The following is a 20,710-nucleotide window of genomic DNA, read 5'->3' as shown; positions in this document are numbered from 1 at the left end:
TTTAAAGTATCTTAGAAGAAACAAGGGATTTCCTTGAGTTGTTTCTACAGAAGGACAACATTTATAATTTTGTATGGGCTGGGCACACCAGAGTTTGGTTCTGTTTACATCCTAAAGACCTCAAGATCTTTGCAGACTGACTCCCCTCTTGGCTTCCTCCAAGCCTCATACAGGAGTTGCAATATCAGTTTCTTGGGCCTCTATGCCTTGAGCTTCTGAGGCTGTGGCTGCTCTTCTCAGGTGTGTCTTGCAATTTAGACCACATGTTGTGGGGAGCAGGTGTGGCGGCAGTCCCAAAGGCGCCAGGGACTGCAGCTAAGTCGTATGACTTGCACCTGACTTCCTCATATAAACCACAAACATCGTGAGAGCTGCGCAGGTGTACCAGGTTACTGGCGAAGCCATTTTGGTGGAGATATGCCCCTGCTGCCCTGATTAGCTGAAGCTGCGTACCTGGTGAGGCGATGTGGCCTGCTGTGAGTGGATGGGAACTGATAGTATATAAGAGTGAGAGGCCCAGGGCTCGGGGTCTTTCGCCTACACAGTCAATGCTCTCCCAATAAACGTGTGCAGAAGGATCCTATTGTGGTGTCTTTCTTGTTGGCGAGTCAGGCGTCCCACAACATGTGGTATATTTTCTTGTTCTTTGAACACCAGGACAAACATGGGCTGATAAAACCCCTTCTAATTGCTGCTTCCATAAAGGGTGAGAACTCTCTCTGTACCTAACCTAGAAATGTTAATAGAATGGCTGCTGTCTCTCAAACACTACACATACATTTCCAGATAAATCAGTTTGACTTCTTAATGAGGCAGGAGGAGGTAAAACATTCAAATCATACACAAGAGTAGATGAGGTTGAAGCAAAATATTTGTATTTATTTACAGAAAAGAAGTAAAATATATTTGATTAACTGGGGATGAGTTGCTAAGCAGTATGGATTGGAGGCGGTGTGTCGAGTTATTGGCATCTGAGAGTCCAGCATCACACAAAAGATCTAATAGAACTTATGGCAAGGGCTCCATCTTAATATTCATCGAAGAATGGAAAGTTAGGGTGAGCCTTAAACCTGCAGTAAGAAAGAACAATGCACAGTGTTTCTGGTGACTGATTATACAGTATATGGTTTCTATAAAGATGCCTCTGAGGTGGAAATTGAAAACTGTTTTCCGATAAAGCCAGATGACCTCTGCTCTTATTTTTTAAAACAGTCCTCTATGATAGATCTGAAGAAGAACAAGTGAGCTTTTCAAATTATATTTTCCTTGGAACTTAATACATAGAGAGTCCAGAGACACTCAATCAAAGATATACGTCTTTTTGCAAAACAAAGAGAATTTTACTGTAAATTCTCAATGAAGCAGAAACTGATTTTTGCCTTGTTTTGAATTGGTTAAGTCTAGTTATGTATTTGACGATAATAAATACCTTTGAGGGGCTGTAAGATGACTCAAAAGGTAACAATGCTTGCTGCCATCCCAGGTGACTTGAACTATATCCCTAGGACCCACGTGGTGGCAGTACAGAATCAACTTCTGCAAGTTGTCCTATGACCTTCACTTGCATATTATGCATATCATATTAAATGCACATCAAATTAAAAATAATAGAAAGTTTAAAATACTTTTTAGGTAATAAAAAACTGATAGCAGCTTAGTGTCTTTTTGTTGTTGTTGTTGTTTTGTTTTGTTTTTTCTTTTTCCAGACAGGGTTTCTCTGTGTAACCCTGGCTGTCCTGGAACTCACTTTGTAGACCAGGCTGGCCTCGAACTCAGACATCCACCTACCTCTGCCTCCCGAGTGATGGGATTAAAGGTGTGTGCCACCACGCCCGGCTTAGTGTCATTTTTTAAAGTCATTAATTAGTCACTAGCTACTTATGACACAGTTAGATTTACACCTAGCAAAGATGTCATTCACGAGACTAAAGTTTCTTGGACATTGGTTACTATATGAAACTAATGATGTAGCATGAAACTGATAAAATGATTTATCATTTTAATAGGAGTAAAAGTCATGGATTGCTTGCCATTATTCCCATCTCTTTGATAAGGTGTGCTTACTTCGTCATTTTCCTCTATATTATTAGAACATTAGCAATATTTTGCTAATAGAGGTAATAACCCACCTGGCGACTTTGGATCACATGCAGTTCTGCATACATTCCATATGATATAATGCTTAATTTGAATTAATTATGATTAATTTTATCACGAGGAGAAGAAATTTCCTGCTTAACTTCTTTTACATTATACATCGTTTTGCAAATCCTTGACTTGAAGATAGTATGGAGGAGAGTTATGATCTTTCATTGGTTATAAATTTTTCCAGTGAAGGTATAGATGTCCATCAACCGACGAATGTGTGATGAAAATGTATGTACATTTGTACAATGTAATTTAATTCAAATGTATAGAATAAAGTTATGAAACATGAATGAAAATGCAAAGTACTACATTAAGTGATGAATCCCAGTTCTAGAATGACAGTTAATGCGTGTTCTCTTTCATATGTGGATTCTAGATACTAACTTACATATATGTGTATTGAAGTGAGAGTGGTTGTGGGCAGGAATCAGAAAACTAGAAAGGCTGATGAGTGTGGAGAAGAAACTTTAAGAAGGGAAGGTGGGGGATGTGAAAACAAATACTTGACAAGAATGAGGAAAAGGAGGTGGAAAGGAACAAGTGGGGAAGGTGGCCAAGGAAATGGAAATTGGAGTGTGGGGGGAGGTTCAGTCAAAATTAAGCTTATGTGAAAATGCCATAAGGAAACTCGTTACTTTGAATGCTAATTAAAAAGTGTGTCTGGCAGGCAGGCATTTGGCTGCACATGATTTGTAAATGTCTTTCCACTCCCACATCTTTAGACTCTGCTTTCATATCTTCAAGCTGCAGAACATCAATACCACATGTTCTGTTTACCACAGCAACCCTGATATTCTTGAAAAAATAGTTGTCTGGGTCTTGAATATACATACAGTGCAAAGAAAATACAAGGGTTGATATTATACAGCTGTTAGATTCATAGGAATCAACAAGATCAACGAAGAGGGATGAGAGCTGATGACCAAACACCTCAGGGATGGTATGAATTTTTAAAACTGATCATTACAATGTTCAAACATGTGACATTGAAATGCACAGATTGTATATCCACAGGATATGCAAGACATGCAGGAAGAATAAAGACTCACCAATGATGCTTATTTACCCAGTGCAATGGATACAGGAGGAGCAAGTACATCAGATCAAGGTGATCCTGTATCTGCCAGCCCATTTGCCGTGCTTAAGAGCAAAACTCTGACAGAATCTAGAAAGAGCATTCTACAAATCTGTGTCTTTCTACTCACTGGTCTTTGATGTCCTCATATTGAGGTCACTTCTGACAGACATGCTATTAAAATACTCTCCTTACAGAATAAGTATAGAACAATCAAAATTATAAAAAGCTATTAAAGTTTCTTACATATCAGCAGGAAAGTACCGAAGATTTCTGTCCAGGCCATCTAAAATTTCCATGTCATCTGAAGCCAATTGGAAATCAAAAACCTGTTACAGAAGAAATGTTATTTTAAATATTTATTTATGAAAATATATGTCAATCTTTTTCAGAGACAATGAGTAAAATATCTGTGAAGTTCTCCCCAATTCTTAAAGTCATCAAGCAAAATATTCAAGTGAGTCTTTAAGACCAGATTGAGAATTAAGTTGAAATATATCAACATACACAATATATAGTACTATAGACAAAAGAAAAAATGAAGTTGATATGATTCAAAAGAGATAATGATATGAAAGTGCAGAGATAGTTTTGAAAATGTACTTCAGGAATTTTCATGGATACAGTTGAATTTGTATATCCCATACATGAAGTTAGGATGAGAAAAAAAAGTAATTTTTCATATTATTTAAAGTAGTAATTGCCCAATAATTAATCATTCCTGGTCAAAGGACTCAGAAACTGCTTGAAGAGGACCCTCATTCCAACTGGTTTTATCATGAAGATGATGATAACTAACTGGTACAGTATTAACACATGGGCCCATAATTCATTGGTGCTGCTTCAAAATAGTGTTGTAGAGAAATAACAAAAATATAAATTGTAAAGCTGACATATTTAGGTAAGAGATGTACCACTTAATTTATAAGATTTTTGTACATTTGAAAATTCTGAAAATAAAAAGGGAGAATGTGGGAAGCAGGAAAGATGCAGCTTAAGAGTCCTGGTACTCCCAGAGCTCGTATCTCTAGTTGCATATGTAGCAGAAGATGGCCTAGTCGGCCATCATTGGGAAGAGAGGCCCCTTGGTCTAGCAAACTTTATATGTCCCAGGACAGGGGAACGTCAGGGCCAAGAAGTGGGAGTGGGTGGGTAGGGGAGCAGGGCTAGGGTGGGGGAGGGTATAGGGAACTTTCCAGATAGCATTTGAAATGTAAATAAAGAAAATATCTAATAAAAAAATTTATGCAAAAAAAAAAAAAAAAAGAAAAAGAAAAAGAAGCCATAAGCTGAGCCTATGACTACGTCTGTTACATTGGATCCTTCCCAATTAAAATTCAACAGTAAAGTAGTAACAACAACAAAAAGTCCTGGGAAAGGATGAGCCTAGACCTGCTGTGACTTGCTGTGCTGCTCCTGGGGTGGTGGCAGACTGGGAGAGAGGCGGGACAGGGAGGATCTGTGTGAGGGGGTACTGGGAGGAGAGGGGGGCTGATATTGGGATGTAAAGTGAATGAATGAATGAATGAATGAACGAACAAACAAATAAATAAAAAGAGTCCTGGTGCCCCATCTCTTCATCACCTGCATGTTTTCTCTGATTCTCTCCTCATTGAAACTCTTGGCTAGGACCACAATCCCACGGTCCAGCTGGTAGCGAAGGGCAATCAGGGCTGGAGTCCGCTTGTACTTCTTTGCCATGGCACAAAGAACTGGATCATCCAAGAGAACTGGGGTATCCTCATTTATACTGGAAGGAAAGACGAATTCCAGAAATTGTACTCTCTCTCTCTCTCTCTCTCTCTCTCTCTCTCTCTCTCTGTGTGTGTGTGTGTGAGTGAGTGTGTGTGTGTGTGTGTGTGTGTGCGTGTGTGTGCCACAATTGAGCACAGATGAAAATGGCCACAAGAGTCCAGGAATTCTCAAATGCAGCCAGTGGACTAGCAGCTGATCATCCTCTGGGACCTCTCAAAAATACCTCCCGCCTCTGACTACGAGTGAATTCTAGAAAACTGACTATTGTAAAACTAAGAATATGTTAACAACGGTGACTAAGAGATGAACTCTGCTGTTGTTATTACCAGTATTTGTATCTTTGAGTTCCCAGGGCACCATAGGCAACCAGAATGATGTCATTCATCTTGCAGTAGGCCAGCAGCTTGCTCTGGTTGAGATAAAGATGGCATTCTATCTGTACATAAAGAGAATAGAAAGGTATCAAAGTATATAAAATCTCACACTGATGACAAAGGAATATTAAACGGAAGGAAGCTTAATAAAAATAACTGATATTAATGTGAAATCTAGAAAGTATCAGTACTATATCATGATTTTTTTTCAAATAAATGAAACATCTCTCTTGGGAAGTAAAAATAAAATAAATAACATTCTCGAGATTTGGTAACCCCATGGACCAGGTCTCGGATGCTTAGTACCAATTTCTACTATGGCAGACACAACAAGTCCTATGTTGTTCTATGTGGAAGGAGAATGAATTCACAGAGGTTTGAATAATGAATAGGAGACTAAATCAAGGATTTGACTGAATATTCCATCGAAATAAAGTCTGAAGGAAATTGTTAAAATTTTTGCCAATGATATGAGTTGATTTCTATATCAAAAGAAGAATAATTAAAATAATTGCAAGTACTGGGAAGGAAAGAGGGAGGGACAGAGAGAGAGACAGAGAGAGAGACAGGAGAGAGAGAGAGAGAGAGAGAGACAGAGAGACAGAGAGAACACAAAAGTATTGCCCTCTAATGACAGTTATTATAGGAACTCCTTTCTTAATAATTAAGGGGAAGAAATCAAAGTGTAGCTTATCTTATAGTTTGTAAGCTTGTTTGATCTTTATAATCAAATTTTCTTTATACTTATATATCATGTAAGAAAATGAATAGCAGTATCAATAGAATTGGTAACATCTAAGAGGGAAATTTTCACAGGCCACAGTCCTATATGAACACAGGCAACTAAAGACACTGGGAGAAGGGTTAGCATCCCTGGGATGAGCCCCCTTACTGGTTGTCTGATGCAGAGTGGTCAGCCAAAACCATATACATACAGTTAACAAAGTAGGACTCAAAACTTAGATATCAAAAAAGACACCCAATTAAAAAATGGGGTTGGCCATCCATGGGAGGAGAGCCTCTTGGTCTTTCAAAGATCATATGCCCCAGTACAGGGGAATGCCAGGGCCAGGAAGTGGGAGTGGGTGGGTTGGGGAGTAGGGCGGGGGGGGGCAAGGGGAGGGTATAGGGGACTTTTGGGATAGCATTTGAAATGTAAATGAAGAAAATATCTAATAAAAAGATATTTATACTACACAAAGAAACAAAAAAATGGGGTACAGATCTGAACAGAATTTTCAAGAGAAGAAATGTAAATGGCCGAGAAACACTTAAAGAAATGTTCAATATCCTTAATAATCAGAGAAATGCAAATGAAAACTGTTTTAAGATTTCATCTTATACCTGTTAGAATTTGTACGCTCAACAAAACCAGTGATAGGTTGTGCTGGCAAGGATGTGGAATAAGAGAAACACTTATCTATTGCTGATGGGATTCAAAATGTATACAGGCACTTTGAAAATCAGACTGGTGGTTCCTCAGGAGGGTCTGTGTCAAGATCCAGCTATACCGCCACTCTTGGGCCAATTCAGAAAGGACACTTTATCCTACCAGAGAGATACTTGCTCATCTATATTCATTGCTGTCCTATTCTATACATAATAGCCAAAATTTGGAAACAACCTAGATGTCCCTGAAGAGTTGAAAATGTGGTACAGTTAAAAAGTTACACATTGTCAAAAAAAAAAAATCATGAAAATTTTAAGCAAATGGATGTAGCCTGTATAGGTATGTAGGTAACCCAGACCCCAAAAGACAAATATGATGTGTATTATTTTTATATATGGATATTAGCTAAGTCAATGATAATCAAACTACAGACTGTAGAACCACAGAGGTTAGATATAGAATAAGGGAATAGAGAGGACAGATAGACCTCTCAAGTAAAGGGAAATTGAATATATAGTTGTGGATGAATGGTGGAGAGGACTGGAATGGGAGGGCAGAGAGGAAAGGGTGATGAGGGAGCAGATACAGGGAGAGACAGCTAAAACTAAGGGCCATTTGAATGGTAGAAAATAAACCTAATACAGTAGAAGCTTTCTAAAATATGTATATACATAAAGGTGATCTAAATGAACTCACTGAACAATGTGGGCAGGGGAGACAGAATCCCAACTGGCTATCTGTCAGCCATGAAGCTCCCACTACTGGGATTGGGATACATCTAACTGAATTGTCAGCCAAAGGGGTTCCATGAGAATCCTCAAATAACCCAGGCTGTAGCCAAGACTATAGGTTGCTCTTCACAAACCAACCATAAGTCCTCACTGCTGAGGAAAGCACCAACCCAACTCGTTGAACATGGAGAAGTTATGTTGGTGCCTAGACAGAGGCGTTAATTCTATGTTCTAGCATCTTTGGTACAGGAAGATACCCTGCATGCTACCACAGGAAAAATACAAACACCAGCCCAGGTGCAATCCCTTTGTTTTACAATGGTAGCCTGCCTGCAAGATATGCTAATGCAATGGAGGCATAAATCTTGTGACAGTATCCAACCAATGCCTGATTTGACTTAAGGTCCACTCAGAGAGATGGAACTCATTATTTGGTCATCAGACATTATTTGAGTGATCCAGAACTTGAGACTAGATGGGTCAGGGACCTAAGTTAAAGCCAAATACTACTGTTCTACTACAAGATCATAGCGATAAAATGACTTGTAATGATATTCTGCTACACTCATTGATCAGTGCCTTGTTCCACCATCAGTAGAGTAGCTTTCTCCTGCAGTAAATGTGACCAAATACAGAGAACCCATTTTACAGAGAGTGAGAGGCCTTGGGACACCCAGCCCTAAAGGGGATGCCTCCATTAAATTCCTTGCCACAGGGCTCAGGGGACCTTGTGGAAGAGGGGGTGGAAAGAGCACAGGAACCAGTTGGGATGGAGTCTGCTGAGAAAACAGGGCTCACTAGATCAACAGGATCAATACACAAATGAAGACTGAGGTAGTATGCAAAGGGCCTGTGCAAGTCTGTAGCAGACAGGGTCCTAGAGCAGAAAAGAGAAGTGGACACATGCTTCCATCCTTAGCACAGAAGCTCTCTTCGATTGATAAACACTTGCAAATGAGAATTTGGTTTCCTCTGAGTCTCATTGGGGAAACAAACTTCTCTTAAGGGAAAGCTACATGTCCAGTAGTAGATGGCCAAAAGAAAGCAAATTCAATTTCATCTTTGTAGAATCCTTGTCTTATAATCTATCTATCATCTGTCTGTCTGTCTGTCTGTCTGTCTGTCTATCTACCTATCTATCATCTATCTATCATTAATCATCTATCTATATTTTATATGTAAATAAAATATATATCCCACAGGTCCTTTGCATGTATAATGGATTGCAATTTAGTGTCTTTTTGAGAGATTTCTGAGTGTGTGAGTGAGTGGTTCTCTGTATTTATATCTGCTTTTCGTGCCTTTTCTTGGAATGTGATCCTTCTGTTAGCTTGTTTTGTTCTATTTGTTTGTTGTTGTTCTATTCTATTTTTATTTTATTATTATCCCTTAGAAGCCTTGTTTGTTTTCTAATGAAAGACAGAGTAATGATGGATCCGGATGGGAGGGGAGGTGGGGAGTAACTTGGAGGAATAGAGGGAGGGGAAAACACAATCAAAAAATATTCTGTGAGAAAATATATATTTTATATAAAGGGGAAAGAAAGAAATCTTACCTTTACGAAGAAGAGATCTGACTAGATTTAATTTTACTAAATTATCAAATCTGATGCCACTAGTTGTTAGATTGTTTGAGTTCTTGCTTATTTGTGATTATCTCCAGCTGCTGTCAGTTAAACTTTGAGACACTTATAATACTGTATATAATACTGTAGTTTCAATTATGGATGAGAACAATTAATTTGTGGTTTTCTGTGGTATGTTGGAGTGAATAGTTATTGTTATAATTTACTTTCAATGGGTTCAGCAAAATATTAAACATGTGTGCATATTGGGACACATGCACTTGCCTACATTATAGAACATGGTAAATTAATCATTTTTAGATCAATGGTTCTCAACCCATTGGTCACAATCCCTCTGTGGGAGTGTCAAATTACCCCTTTACAAGAGCTGTATTTCAGATGTCCTACATATCAGATATTTACATTACAAATGATAATAGTATCAAATTGCAGTTATGAAGTAGCAGCAATAATAATTTTATGGTTGAGGTTCACCACCACATGTAGAACTGTATTAAAGGACCACAACATTAGGAAGGTTGAAAACTACTAATTTAGACTCACTGATATTTTGTATCATTTCTCCAAATGTTCTAAAAGTTTGAATGTGGTTCATTATAAAACCAGTGTAAAACTATTACTTCTTTGTTGTTTCTTTGACATTTATATTTGAAAACAGTACCTAATACATGAACATGTAAGTCGCATTTTTCCAACCAAGAACATGTTTCTTATATGAAAGTTATGAAAAGCATCTCAGATCATACAATTGGCACACAATAGATGTTTCAGGCACTGCATTAACTCTACACATTAGCACAATTTCCAGAGTATGGATTTCATTTGCTACCAGTGTTGCCATCCTCTCCACTGTTCCTGTTTCAGCATCCCCTCATGCTAAGAGCCCAGGACTAAATGTGCCTTCCTTCTGAAGAGTGACTAATAGCTTCCTCCCCAAATGTTAGCCTTGTCTTCTCTAAATTACTTCACACTGTGGTCTCCCTTCATCATTGTTTTGCTTTACCAAGCAAAGACACAATTATGAGCCCTTTCAGAACTCTGGATGAAAGCTCTGCTCTTAGCCACCTTAAAAGAAAGACAGAAAAGAAAGATGAACATGTAGGGAGGACACACAGATACCTGTCAATAGCACAAGAAGATAGGATAGAAAGCCTGAAGGAAAGTAGAGAAAGAACCTCACCTGGTTGCACACAGGCTTGTACTTGAGCCCTGGCTTGTTCAGGATCATCTCCAGTTGTCTACGGTTAAAGTTAGACACCCCGATGGACTTGGCCAGCCCTGCATCCTTACACTTCTCCATGGCCTGGGGAAGGAGACATTAGTGAAGAATGATGTATGAAATTGGAATCCAGTGACAGAAATGCACAGCTATGTGGCTAGACAGAAGAGTGATAAGAAAAGAAAATGCAGTTAACGATTATTTATGTTAAGAAGTGAAGATTAATAAAGGAGATGGCAGAAGAGATAATGATAATGAGGTAGACACTGCCTGTACTCTCCTTAGGCAATCATGATTATCATATAGGGAGGAATGCCTGTTACAGTATTCCCCAGTCCTCTTACACATTGTTCTGCCCTGCATTCCCTTATTTAAGCAGAAGAGTCACAAGTAAGACTTTAATATTTATAGTAAAGGACACTTATCTCTTTCTTACATGTGGAATTGTGTGACCTAGATTTCTCTCTACATTTTTTCAGTAACATTCAGGAGTTGGTTCTTTGACAATGTCATACATGTATTATATAGTGAATTCAGATTACTGTAACCCTCACTGGCTCTAATCTCCCTCCCATATCTATTACCTGTCCCTTTTCTCCCCAAACCTCCTTTCCACATTTATATCCTTCTGTTCTGAGGCCCTCAAAATTTAACCAGGATCATCTAAATGACCTGGATTTGGAAATATCTCTTGGTGCCTGGTGGGTTCCTGAACCGATGGATACCAGCTGAAGACAATAACTGCCCCTTTCCCAGAATTTATCATCAATAGTTAGTAGTTCAGCCCCAAGAGATAGGGCCTCCATGGGTCCCTCCATGATGACAGGTTCAATCTTGTGCAGGCCTACTCAAAGGGGATGGGGCACACCTAGTGAGAGACCATGACTGCATTGCCTATATCATGCCCAGAAAACAGCATTTCACAGGGCTTCTCTCTTGTGGCTTTTACATTCTTCCTGCCCTCCCCTGAGATGCTCTCTGAGTCTCAACTATAACATTCTCTGGTTGTCTTTTTATTTTTTCTATGGCGTTTATTATAGTCACTCACCTCCCATGTGTCACAGAGATCCACTGTGTCAAATTTTAAGTTTCCATGCTCATCTTGAGGTAAAAGCTCATCCCCTGGCTGGAATAGTAGCAGTCATTAGAGATATGTTAATATTTCCTCCTGTAGTTATGTTCCCACACAAGTTTATGGCTGGGAATTAAGTCCCTAATATAGATGAAACATCTTTTCACATATTAAACAGTGCTTTTTGTGCAGAATTCTAAGTGATGGCTTTCAGCAACAGTCCTTTCCATTTTTATATGCTTTATGTGATCATAAAAATATACAATTTCACATCATGTGGAGTGTACCAGTTGACTCGTGTTACTTTTAGTCCACTTCCCTGTTATAATGCCGATCTTTCTCTGAGAAAGTCACTAGTGACATGGTATTGATTTCAGGCAGTTGTGTGTTGTAATCTTGACACAGAATAAACAATCAGGGTTCTGATTGATGGCCTTCAATACCCTGCTCGCATGAGTGACAGGAAGTTCAGAGGAAGTAGAAGTTAATCATTTCTTGCAGGACAAACTTTGATGTTGGAACATTTAGGAAGCCATCAAGGACAAATTTATCATCCACAGAAGTGTCTGAAACAAAAGCTGACCAAACCTCTAATAACATAGAAGAAGCAAGGTATGGATGGATAAGTGGAGATATTCCCAAAGAATACTTCTATTAGTCAATATATTCTTAGCTTTTCTCATTTTCATGATGTGGTAAACTTTTTTACATAAGTTATCCTGAGTAGTGTTTTATAATTTTTTTTGCATTTTATTTATCTTTTGTGTGTGTGTGTGTGTGTGTGTGTGTGTGAGAGAGAGAGAGAGAGAGAGAGAGAGAGAGAGAGAGAGAGAGAGAGAGAGAGAGAGAGAGAGAAAGATCAGAGGACATCTTGTAGGAATCAGTTCTTTTCTTCCATCATTTCTGCAGCCATACATTGTTCTTTTATAACTCATGCAAGCACACTGAGATTCTATACACTTTTAGAAACTAAATCCATCTGCTTACAAAATGAGGGTCATGTTGATAGATGAAGTTAGATAGTTAGACATTACAAATTGCTTACCTTCAGAGACACTGGGAAATGAATGAGATAGAGGTCTACATAGTCCAAATTAAGTTTCCTCAGGGAATTTTCCAAGCTGGGTCTGACCAACTCTGGACGATGGAAAGTTGACCAAAGCTGCAGAGGATGTGTAATGGAAATTGTGCTGGATTAATAAATTACCATATTCAGTGGCTTTCTGTCACCTGGTATTGAGAAGTTTCAAGTACTTAAAAACTGACCACAAGAAATATCCTCATTTTTTTCCCTGAATATCTATCTTATAAGGGTGTCCACTTATATAAACTCTCATATACATGGTTATCATTAGTAAATATGACAAAAATGGAAGGGAATTTAAGACATAAATACATTATCAATTCATACTGGAATTAATTATGTATTAGAAACAGTTTAATATTTTAATTCTCTCATCCACTGAACTCAGTGAGAACAATTAAATAGCCCTTTAATTTATATAACTAAAGAGAAGTTTTTTTTTTTTTAACATTTTAATATGTTGTAGACACAGTATTAGATAGTTTAGCTATTTCTTAATTTCACACCTAAGGGTTCTTTTATAGTATTCTGTCTTATCTATGTGATGATTGATATTCATAATTACAAGTTTTAAAAAATAATTTAGCATACAAGGGAATGTGTCATCACAGCAGAGTCCTCCCTGATAACATCTAAATCATAGTACTCTCACTTGAACCTCAGAAAAACAACTGGACTTTACATTAAGCTTATGAATTTAAATATAGCAATGATGAGACACCATCACCCCCAACCATGTTCAATACTGAATGCAAAGTGTGAATATGCATGAACAAAAGATGGCCAATAAGCACAATTCACCAAGTACAGGTTCAATTACACAGTGTCATCTAAATACATTCCCTTTTCACTAATTTGTAAAAATCACAGAGTGTGTATAGAACATACCTTGGAAGTATAGAATATCTCTTCCCTTTTCACAGTGCCATCTTCAATCTTGCTTAGAATGGCCTGGCCTATCTCTTCCTCATTCTGGTACAAGTGAGAACAATCAATATGGCAGAACCCAACATCTATAGCTATTTTGGTGGACTCCATAGACTTTTTCTTGAGATGCTAAAGAAACAGAAACAAATAGTATTTAGAGCTCTGTATGATTGAGTCTAGAATCAATCTATCCCCATATTTTCAGTTAGTTCTGCTTGGAGTAATGGATCCAGCTAAGTTTTACTGAGTTTTTCATAACTCAATAAATACATTGATGAGAGATATCGATTCCCAGAAAACAGCAGGCTCTAATCTAAAAATAAAGGTGGCTAGTATACTCTGTTAATCTCTTGCTAAGCAGTTAAATTCTCTATATATCAGAAATAAAAATGCACAATGAAAATGGAACACTCAAAAATACAGATTTATGCATAAGAAATTATCTACATCTAAAAAGAAAATTTGAGTAGTTGTCAGATTTTGCATTAAAATTCATGATTTTAGGAAAATTATAACTAAATCAAAATTTAAAATTATTTTCTTGTCCACCAAGTTTGGTTAAAAGATAAAAATTGTGAACCAAACATATTATTCATTTGTTATTCACTAATTAAAATTAGCTTTTACTTCATACATTAATTTTGAAGGTAAAAAGAATAAAATAACTGTAAAGATTTTTTTATGAAATAGTGTTAAAGGTTTTACCAGACTATTAATAATCATAATAGTTCATAAACAAAGACCAGGTAAAGAGATGTTGCCTGCCCTAACAGAAGAGCCTCAGAGGGACATAGCTAGAGCTCTTTTGAATGTGCTTTCTGGCTTCAGGAGCAGCATCTGTGTGATTAGAACAGCCCTGGATAAGAGAGAGAGGGAAGCAATAGAGCCAGTATGAAAATATTTCCATGTTTTATCAAGCACTTTAGAAGCTAAAAAGTGAAAATTCACCAGTTGAATATATAAAACTGCTTGTTCTTACCCTTGAAGTTTCATAGAGTTCTAAAGTTTGTTTGTTTGTTTGTTGTTTGTGTTTTTAATTATTAAATCAAGAAGGGTGGTCAATGGAAAGGACTCAAGGAGCTGAAAGGGTTTGAAGCCCCATAGGAGGAACAACAATACGAACCAATAAGTACCCCCAAAACTCTCAGGAACTAAACCACCAACCAAAGAGTATACATGGAGGGACTCAAGGGCTGCATATGTAGCAGAGGATTTGTGGGACATCAATGAGAGGAGAGACCCTTGGCCTTGTGAAGGCTTGATGCCCCAGTGTAGGGGAATTCCAGGACAGGGAAGCAGGGGTGGGTGAGTTGGGGAGCAGGGGAGGGGGGATGAGATAGGAGGGTTTTCAGAGGGGAAATGAGGAAAGGGGATAAAATTTGAAATGTAAATAAAGAAAATAAATAATAATAACAATAATGATAATAATAATAATAATAATAATTATAAAAGAATTTAAGATCACTACCAGAAAATTAACTACCAATTTTATCTATCTGTGAACCCAGCAAGCTTCAATAGTGACTGGTCTTAGCAATATATGCTCACTGCGACAATGGTGGCATGGAATCATGGGAGTGACTAATAACTTTTTGGATGTAAACCTACTCCCCAAAACAGATTCCATTCCTGGTATTCTTACTGGAGTCATGAGCCTGTGATAAAAAAAAGTCATAGGCCCTAGACTATAGAATGCAAATAGAATGTAAATAGCCATAGAATTAAACTGGCTCTTAATCACTTATCCTTATATTCAGAGGTTAGTGAATCTCTCAACTGTCATTTGAGAAGATAATTGGAATATGAAATCTGAGAAAAAAATGTGTTCTCAAAAATAACACCAAAATCTTTTTTGAAAAGTCATGAACCTGAAAGAGAACAATGAGAGGTATAAGAGAGGGCACGGGGAAGGGGGAGAAAGGAAATGATGTAATCATATTATATTATAATCTCAAAAATAAAAAGAAATAATGAAAAAATGTTATTTCTCAAACTGAAAATTTTGCCCAACCCTTAAATAAATGCAAATTAAATTTAGGTACTATACTATTATCAATAAACGCAATGCATTTCTTTGTGGGGGGGGGGCTGATGTTATAGATAAGGTTAACCTTAGCAGAAGACCCATGTTTTGTTCTCAACACATACATGGCAGCTCACAGCCATCTCTAACTCCAGTCCCATGGTATCTGACTTCTTCTTCTGACCTCAGCAGTTCTCAGTTACTCATGGATTATGGGTTGCCTCCACCAATCCTAAAGAGTCTATAAACCACACTTTATTGATTTATAGTTGTTTGTATTGCCTCATGGTGCTGATGTGTGGTTTATGTTATAAAACCTAGACAGAGTTAATAGCATAGACTTGGGAAAACTGTGTAATGGCCAATGATTGCTAAAAGAGGTTGCAGTAAGAATAAATTTTAAAAATAACACTATTTATTATTTATTTTGTATGTGTATGTATATGTATGATAAAAAGAGAGACAGACAGACAGAGATACAGAAACAGAGAGAGAGAAAGAGAGAGAGAGAGAGAGAGAGAGAGAGAGAGAGAGAGAGAGAGAGAGAGAGAGAGAGAGAATGTGGTATGTGATGGGTTCTCTTTGTCGAGGTGGGATCTGGGAATGCAAGTCAGGTCCTAAACTGCTAGGCCATTTTGCTGACCCAAGAAGGCTTTTAAAGACACACTTAATACTGTGTTGAGAAGGATGGGTTGAGTAAAGTGTTATGAAACATTTTAGTATCTGGTATGTAACACTAACAATTGTCAGCCATGACACCTGGCCAAATTGCTACTTTAAATTCAGAATTCAAAGTCTCTAGGACCATGCTTTCTCCTTCTTCCTAATGTCTGAAGGACAATTTTCTTCAGGGAAAAAAGAAAAGACTCAGCTTCATGCACGCAACTGAGTAGGGCCTCTTCCATTCAGCTTTCCTTGATCTCTTTTCCCTGTAAGCTCTGACTTGCTTTCTCTGGCCTCTCTGTGAGTGGTACAGATTCATTATTTCCACTTTTAAACCTGTGAAGTCAGCATTTGAAATAGAAGAAAACCATATGTCCTTTAAAAATATAAAGTAAGAGAAAATTCTAAGAACTTTCTACAAACACAGTTAATTATCAAAGAGCTTTGCTCACTCCTTTTTCAAAAGCACAGCTATCTATTCTGTTGAACATAAATTTCATGTCCCCATATTCTATGTCTGTTGAAAATTACACACTGCATATGAATTTGATTTAGCAGAATATTGATTAAAATGAGTCAAGGTTGTCTTTATAATATGATATTTCTACGATGATGAGGCTCAACAGAAAAATCATCAAGTTGAAATAGTTTGCTGTTTACAGCTTTGCTAATTGCATGAAAGTCCAGGTAACTGAGCCTGTCGATGAGATCAGACTTGCTATACAAATACCTGTAACAACTAGAAACTGTTATCTGCACCTGAATAGATGAGACTCAGGGATATTGTGTAAGTAAAATGTCCTCTAGTAACTGGAAGACACTGCCTCTGAGTACAGAAGCTTTAAACATGGAGCAGCTAGAGTGACTGTAAAGTGAAACACAGTTCCGCTCGCTTCTCAGTGCATTGCAATTTTAGAATGATGTATATATATATGAAAACATTGTCTTGATTAAAGTACTGATTTTATATCACTGAGTTGATTGTCATATTTCAGCACTATGAATGCAGTATACACGGGTCAAATTATTTAAATTGGCATTTCCCCTGCTTATAATTTCTTTAACAAACTTTTATTTTTCTTGAACATTATATAAAATATGATAGATCATTGTGCACTATACTCATCCTACAGTGTTTGGAAAAACACAATTTATTCCCTTGATCTAATTGTGTGTATTAGTTATGCAACCTTTATCCAAACTTATCTCCTAGCCTCTATCCTGTGTAACCTCTAGTCAATAATACTATATATTTCAGTAGACTTTTTCAGTTTGTACTTATAAAAAAAGGACATGTGACAATTCTTTTTCTGTGTCTGTACAGTTCATGTAGCACAATATCCCAGAGTTCCATCTATTCAGCTGCAAATAACAGATAGTTACTTTTCTGTATGCATAGTGGCCTAATATCTGTGTGTGTGTGTGTGTGTGTGTGTGTGTGTGTGTTTGTGTGTGTGTGTGTCTATTTGTCGGCTTATCCATCTATCTGTCTGTCTCGTGTTTTCTTTTATATTTCATTAGTTGCTGCACACTGAATTGACCCATGTATCAATTATTGTGAATAATGCCATAATGAATGTTAATATCTATTTGCTATACTCAGTATACTTATTATTTACATATATGCAAAAATGGGATGTCCAAGTGATATCAACTTTTAGTAGTTCTGTAGGAAACTAAAGCAAGTTGTGGCATTGGCACACAAATGGACACACAGGAGAATGGGATGGAATCGATTTCATCTACATGAGTCCATGGTCCAGAGTGATCTTCAACAGAGGCATGGAGGCAAGTATAAGAAACAGCACAGGCTTTTCAACCAGTGACACTATGACCTCTGTGTGTCCTCACACAGAGGGCAGAAATGTGGCTGTAGTTCCTTACCTGGTATACATATCAATCAAAAGGAACAAAAGACTAGAGAGCTCGTCTCGTTTGAGAGCTGAGATGGTAAAACCACCAGAAAGAACATGAAGGAATCTCTTTAAAACACCGCATAGGCAATTTTTGGATATGTCCTTCAAAGCACAAGACACAACAGCAAAAGCAGACAAATGATAGTATATCAAGTTAAGAATCTTTCGTTTCATGGTAGAAACAGTCAATAGAGTAATGAAACCATCTACAGAACAGGAAAAAAACTGTCATCCAATTATTTCATAAAGACTACTACACATAGCTTATATCAAACTCAGAATAACAAAAAAAGTAAGCAAAAATGCATGAGTTGGTTGAATAAACATTTCAATGGTTAACAAATAAAATGCTTGTGTAATATATATCCTCAGATAATGATGTTAACTAAGTTTCAGATTTTCTCCTTTTCTCAGAAAAGGAGATATTAGATATACTGAGTATAGCAAATAGATATTAACATTCATTATGGCATTATTCACAATAATTGATACATGGATCAATTCAGTGTGCAGCAACTAATGAAATATAAAAGAACACATGAGACAGACAGATAGATGGATAAGCCGACAAATAGACACACACACATATACACATATACAGATATTAGATATTAGATATTTTCATACAGAAGAGAATTTGCTACAACATCCTACATAGTGACACATACATGATCGGCACTGAAGGAAGACCCCAAAACCAGAATAGTTAGTGATTACATGATCAAACCTTAGTAGAACACACCCAGTCTGCCTCTCTTCTACGTAGCACACCTCTAATCTGGTGGAGCAGAGCAGCAAGGGACCACCAAAATTCCACAGGAATTGATAAATTTCATTCTTTTAGGCCTTTAATCCCCAAGCCATTTTTTATTACCTCTTCAGTTGCATAGGTGCCAAAGCCCAGGACAGGAATGGAGTGACCATCATTTAATTCTATCTTCTGAATTTTGGAATTCATTCTCAGCCACTGCTCTGACATAGCAGATTCTCTCTCTTCCTCTGCTTTCCCAAGCCAGCGAACAAGTGCAAATTATAGCCCCAAGTGAGTGAGTAATCAGCAGCCAATGGGGGCGGAGTAAGCTCTTACAGCATTCTACTTGTGAGGAAAGAATTGGCACTAGACCATTTATTTTCATACAGAAGAGAATTTGCTACAACATCTTACATAGTGACACATACATGATTTTATGTAATCAATGTTGTTATTAGAATACTCCACACATTATTTTAAGCTGCTTTATGAGAGACCGAGGGATTACTGACAATTTCTAGAGTGGAAAGTTTGAGGTGCCTATTGTTTTTGTTCTCCATTGTTATGAAGACATACACTATGTACATACACTATGTGGCATAGCAAAGTATCTCAGAAACCTAAATTGGCGATCTCTGTTTCTTTTCCATTTTAATTTGCCTCATTTTTTTTTCTAGAGATAATGTCTATGAAACCCTTCCTACTACTTTTCTATAACTTTCTACTACCACTTTCCTAGCCAGAATGATCCCCAGTTCTGTGTGAAGGTAATTGGGGTGCCTTGCTCCCTTGTTTACTTTTCTCTTCTGTTATCCCCTTTCCGTATTTTGCAGTTTTAATGCAGTTTTCCTTTTCTGCGGTTTATGCTTCTGCGAGAAATGAAGAGTTGGAGACATAGCATTACACCTTCTCATGTAGAACATTTGGGAGATTGAAGTGAAATTTAAGGTTGGTGGATTTAACAAAAGGTGACATAAAACAGGTTATAGCAGTGATTAAATGCTGTAGAATTAAACAAACACATTTGTTAATCCACACGGAAAACTATAACATTGCCAAAAGCTACATTCAGAAGAGGTTTTATGTATCTAAAATACTGGTGTTGAGGTGGTCTATACATTCACTGAGAGCAGTTTGTCGTATCCATGAACAAATAGCTAGGTTAATGTTTAAGAGACAAATGTGTCATCACTATATTGTGTAAAGGAATTCCACACAAAATCATGTTAAGGAAATATAGAGATAGATCTTTTAGTTTCTTGCATTCAACACTATGGAAAATATCTTCACTCTTCACAAATATTTAGGAGAGGATTCTGCCATTTAGCAGTTTAGGAATAAAGCTTTGAATCATACTCTGTTGCAATTTCTGAGGAGACACTGCACTGTCCTAACTGGTTTGGTCACTTTAGAGGAACCTATCCTATACGCACTAACTCAGATTTGTAGAGAAAATTCCTTATCTTCAAACAAGCTTTCCATTAATATTCAAGTCATAGACATTTTTTACCCGAGACACTGTACTAAAGATATAACATAATCACAAACATAATGCCATCTATACTCCAAAGTGGTATAGGGCAGTTTGTCTAGGGTGCTGACTTCTGAGTGTCATTCCTTCTGTTTGATCACACGCCTGAGCCATCAAAACCTGTGAACAGAAATATAGCAACAAAAGTGAAAAAGTCCAGTCTGGAAAATTTCCCAACTAAGAAAATGTCTAGATCAGAGAGATTTTATTGTGAGCTCTAATGGCCATTCAAGAGGCTAGAGAGATGGCTCCATGGTTAAGAACACAAGCTGCTCTTCAGTAAGATGTGTTCATTTTGCATGCAGTACCCACATGGCAGCTCATGACTGTCTGTATGTCTCATTCCAGGGGATCCAACACCCTCACACAGACATGAATACAGGCAAAACATAAAATTTAAAAAATAAGATGATGATAATATTTATATGGTATTAACAGAATATGTTTAAGTGATTAAAATATATGC

General features: G+C 37.3%; 1 protein-coding gene across 1 annotated transcript; it reads right to left on the bottom strand.

Moving 5' to 3' along the window:
- Positions 1–860: 860 nt before the first annotated feature.
- Positions 861–18,965, bottom strand: LOC110308012 (aldo-keto reductase family 1 member C18). The gene is made up of 9 exons (XM_021180336.3): positions 18,837–18,965; positions 13,322–13,489; positions 12,395–12,511; positions 11,326–11,403; positions 10,239–10,361; positions 5,305–5,414; positions 4,808–4,973; positions 3,470–3,552; positions 861–1,070 (listed from the first exon to the last, which is right to left on the bottom strand). Exons 1-9 carry the CDS (start codon positions 18,939–18,941, stop codon positions 1,028–1,030), a joined length of 993 nt encoding a protein of 330 aa, XP_021035995.1. The 5' UTR covers positions 18,942–18,965; the 3' UTR covers positions 861–1,027.
- Positions 18,966–20,710: the final 1,745 nt, after the last annotated feature.

This window comes from Mus caroli, unplaced genomic scaffold (assembly GCF_978045245.1).
Source record: "Mus caroli unplaced genomic scaffold, Mus_caroli_1 scaffold_15, whole genome shotgun sequence".
NCBI classification, from domain to species: domain Eukaryota; kingdom Metazoa; phylum Chordata; class Mammalia; order Rodentia; family Muridae; genus Mus; species Mus caroli.
This window is presented reverse-complemented; position numbering and strand designations above follow the sequence as displayed.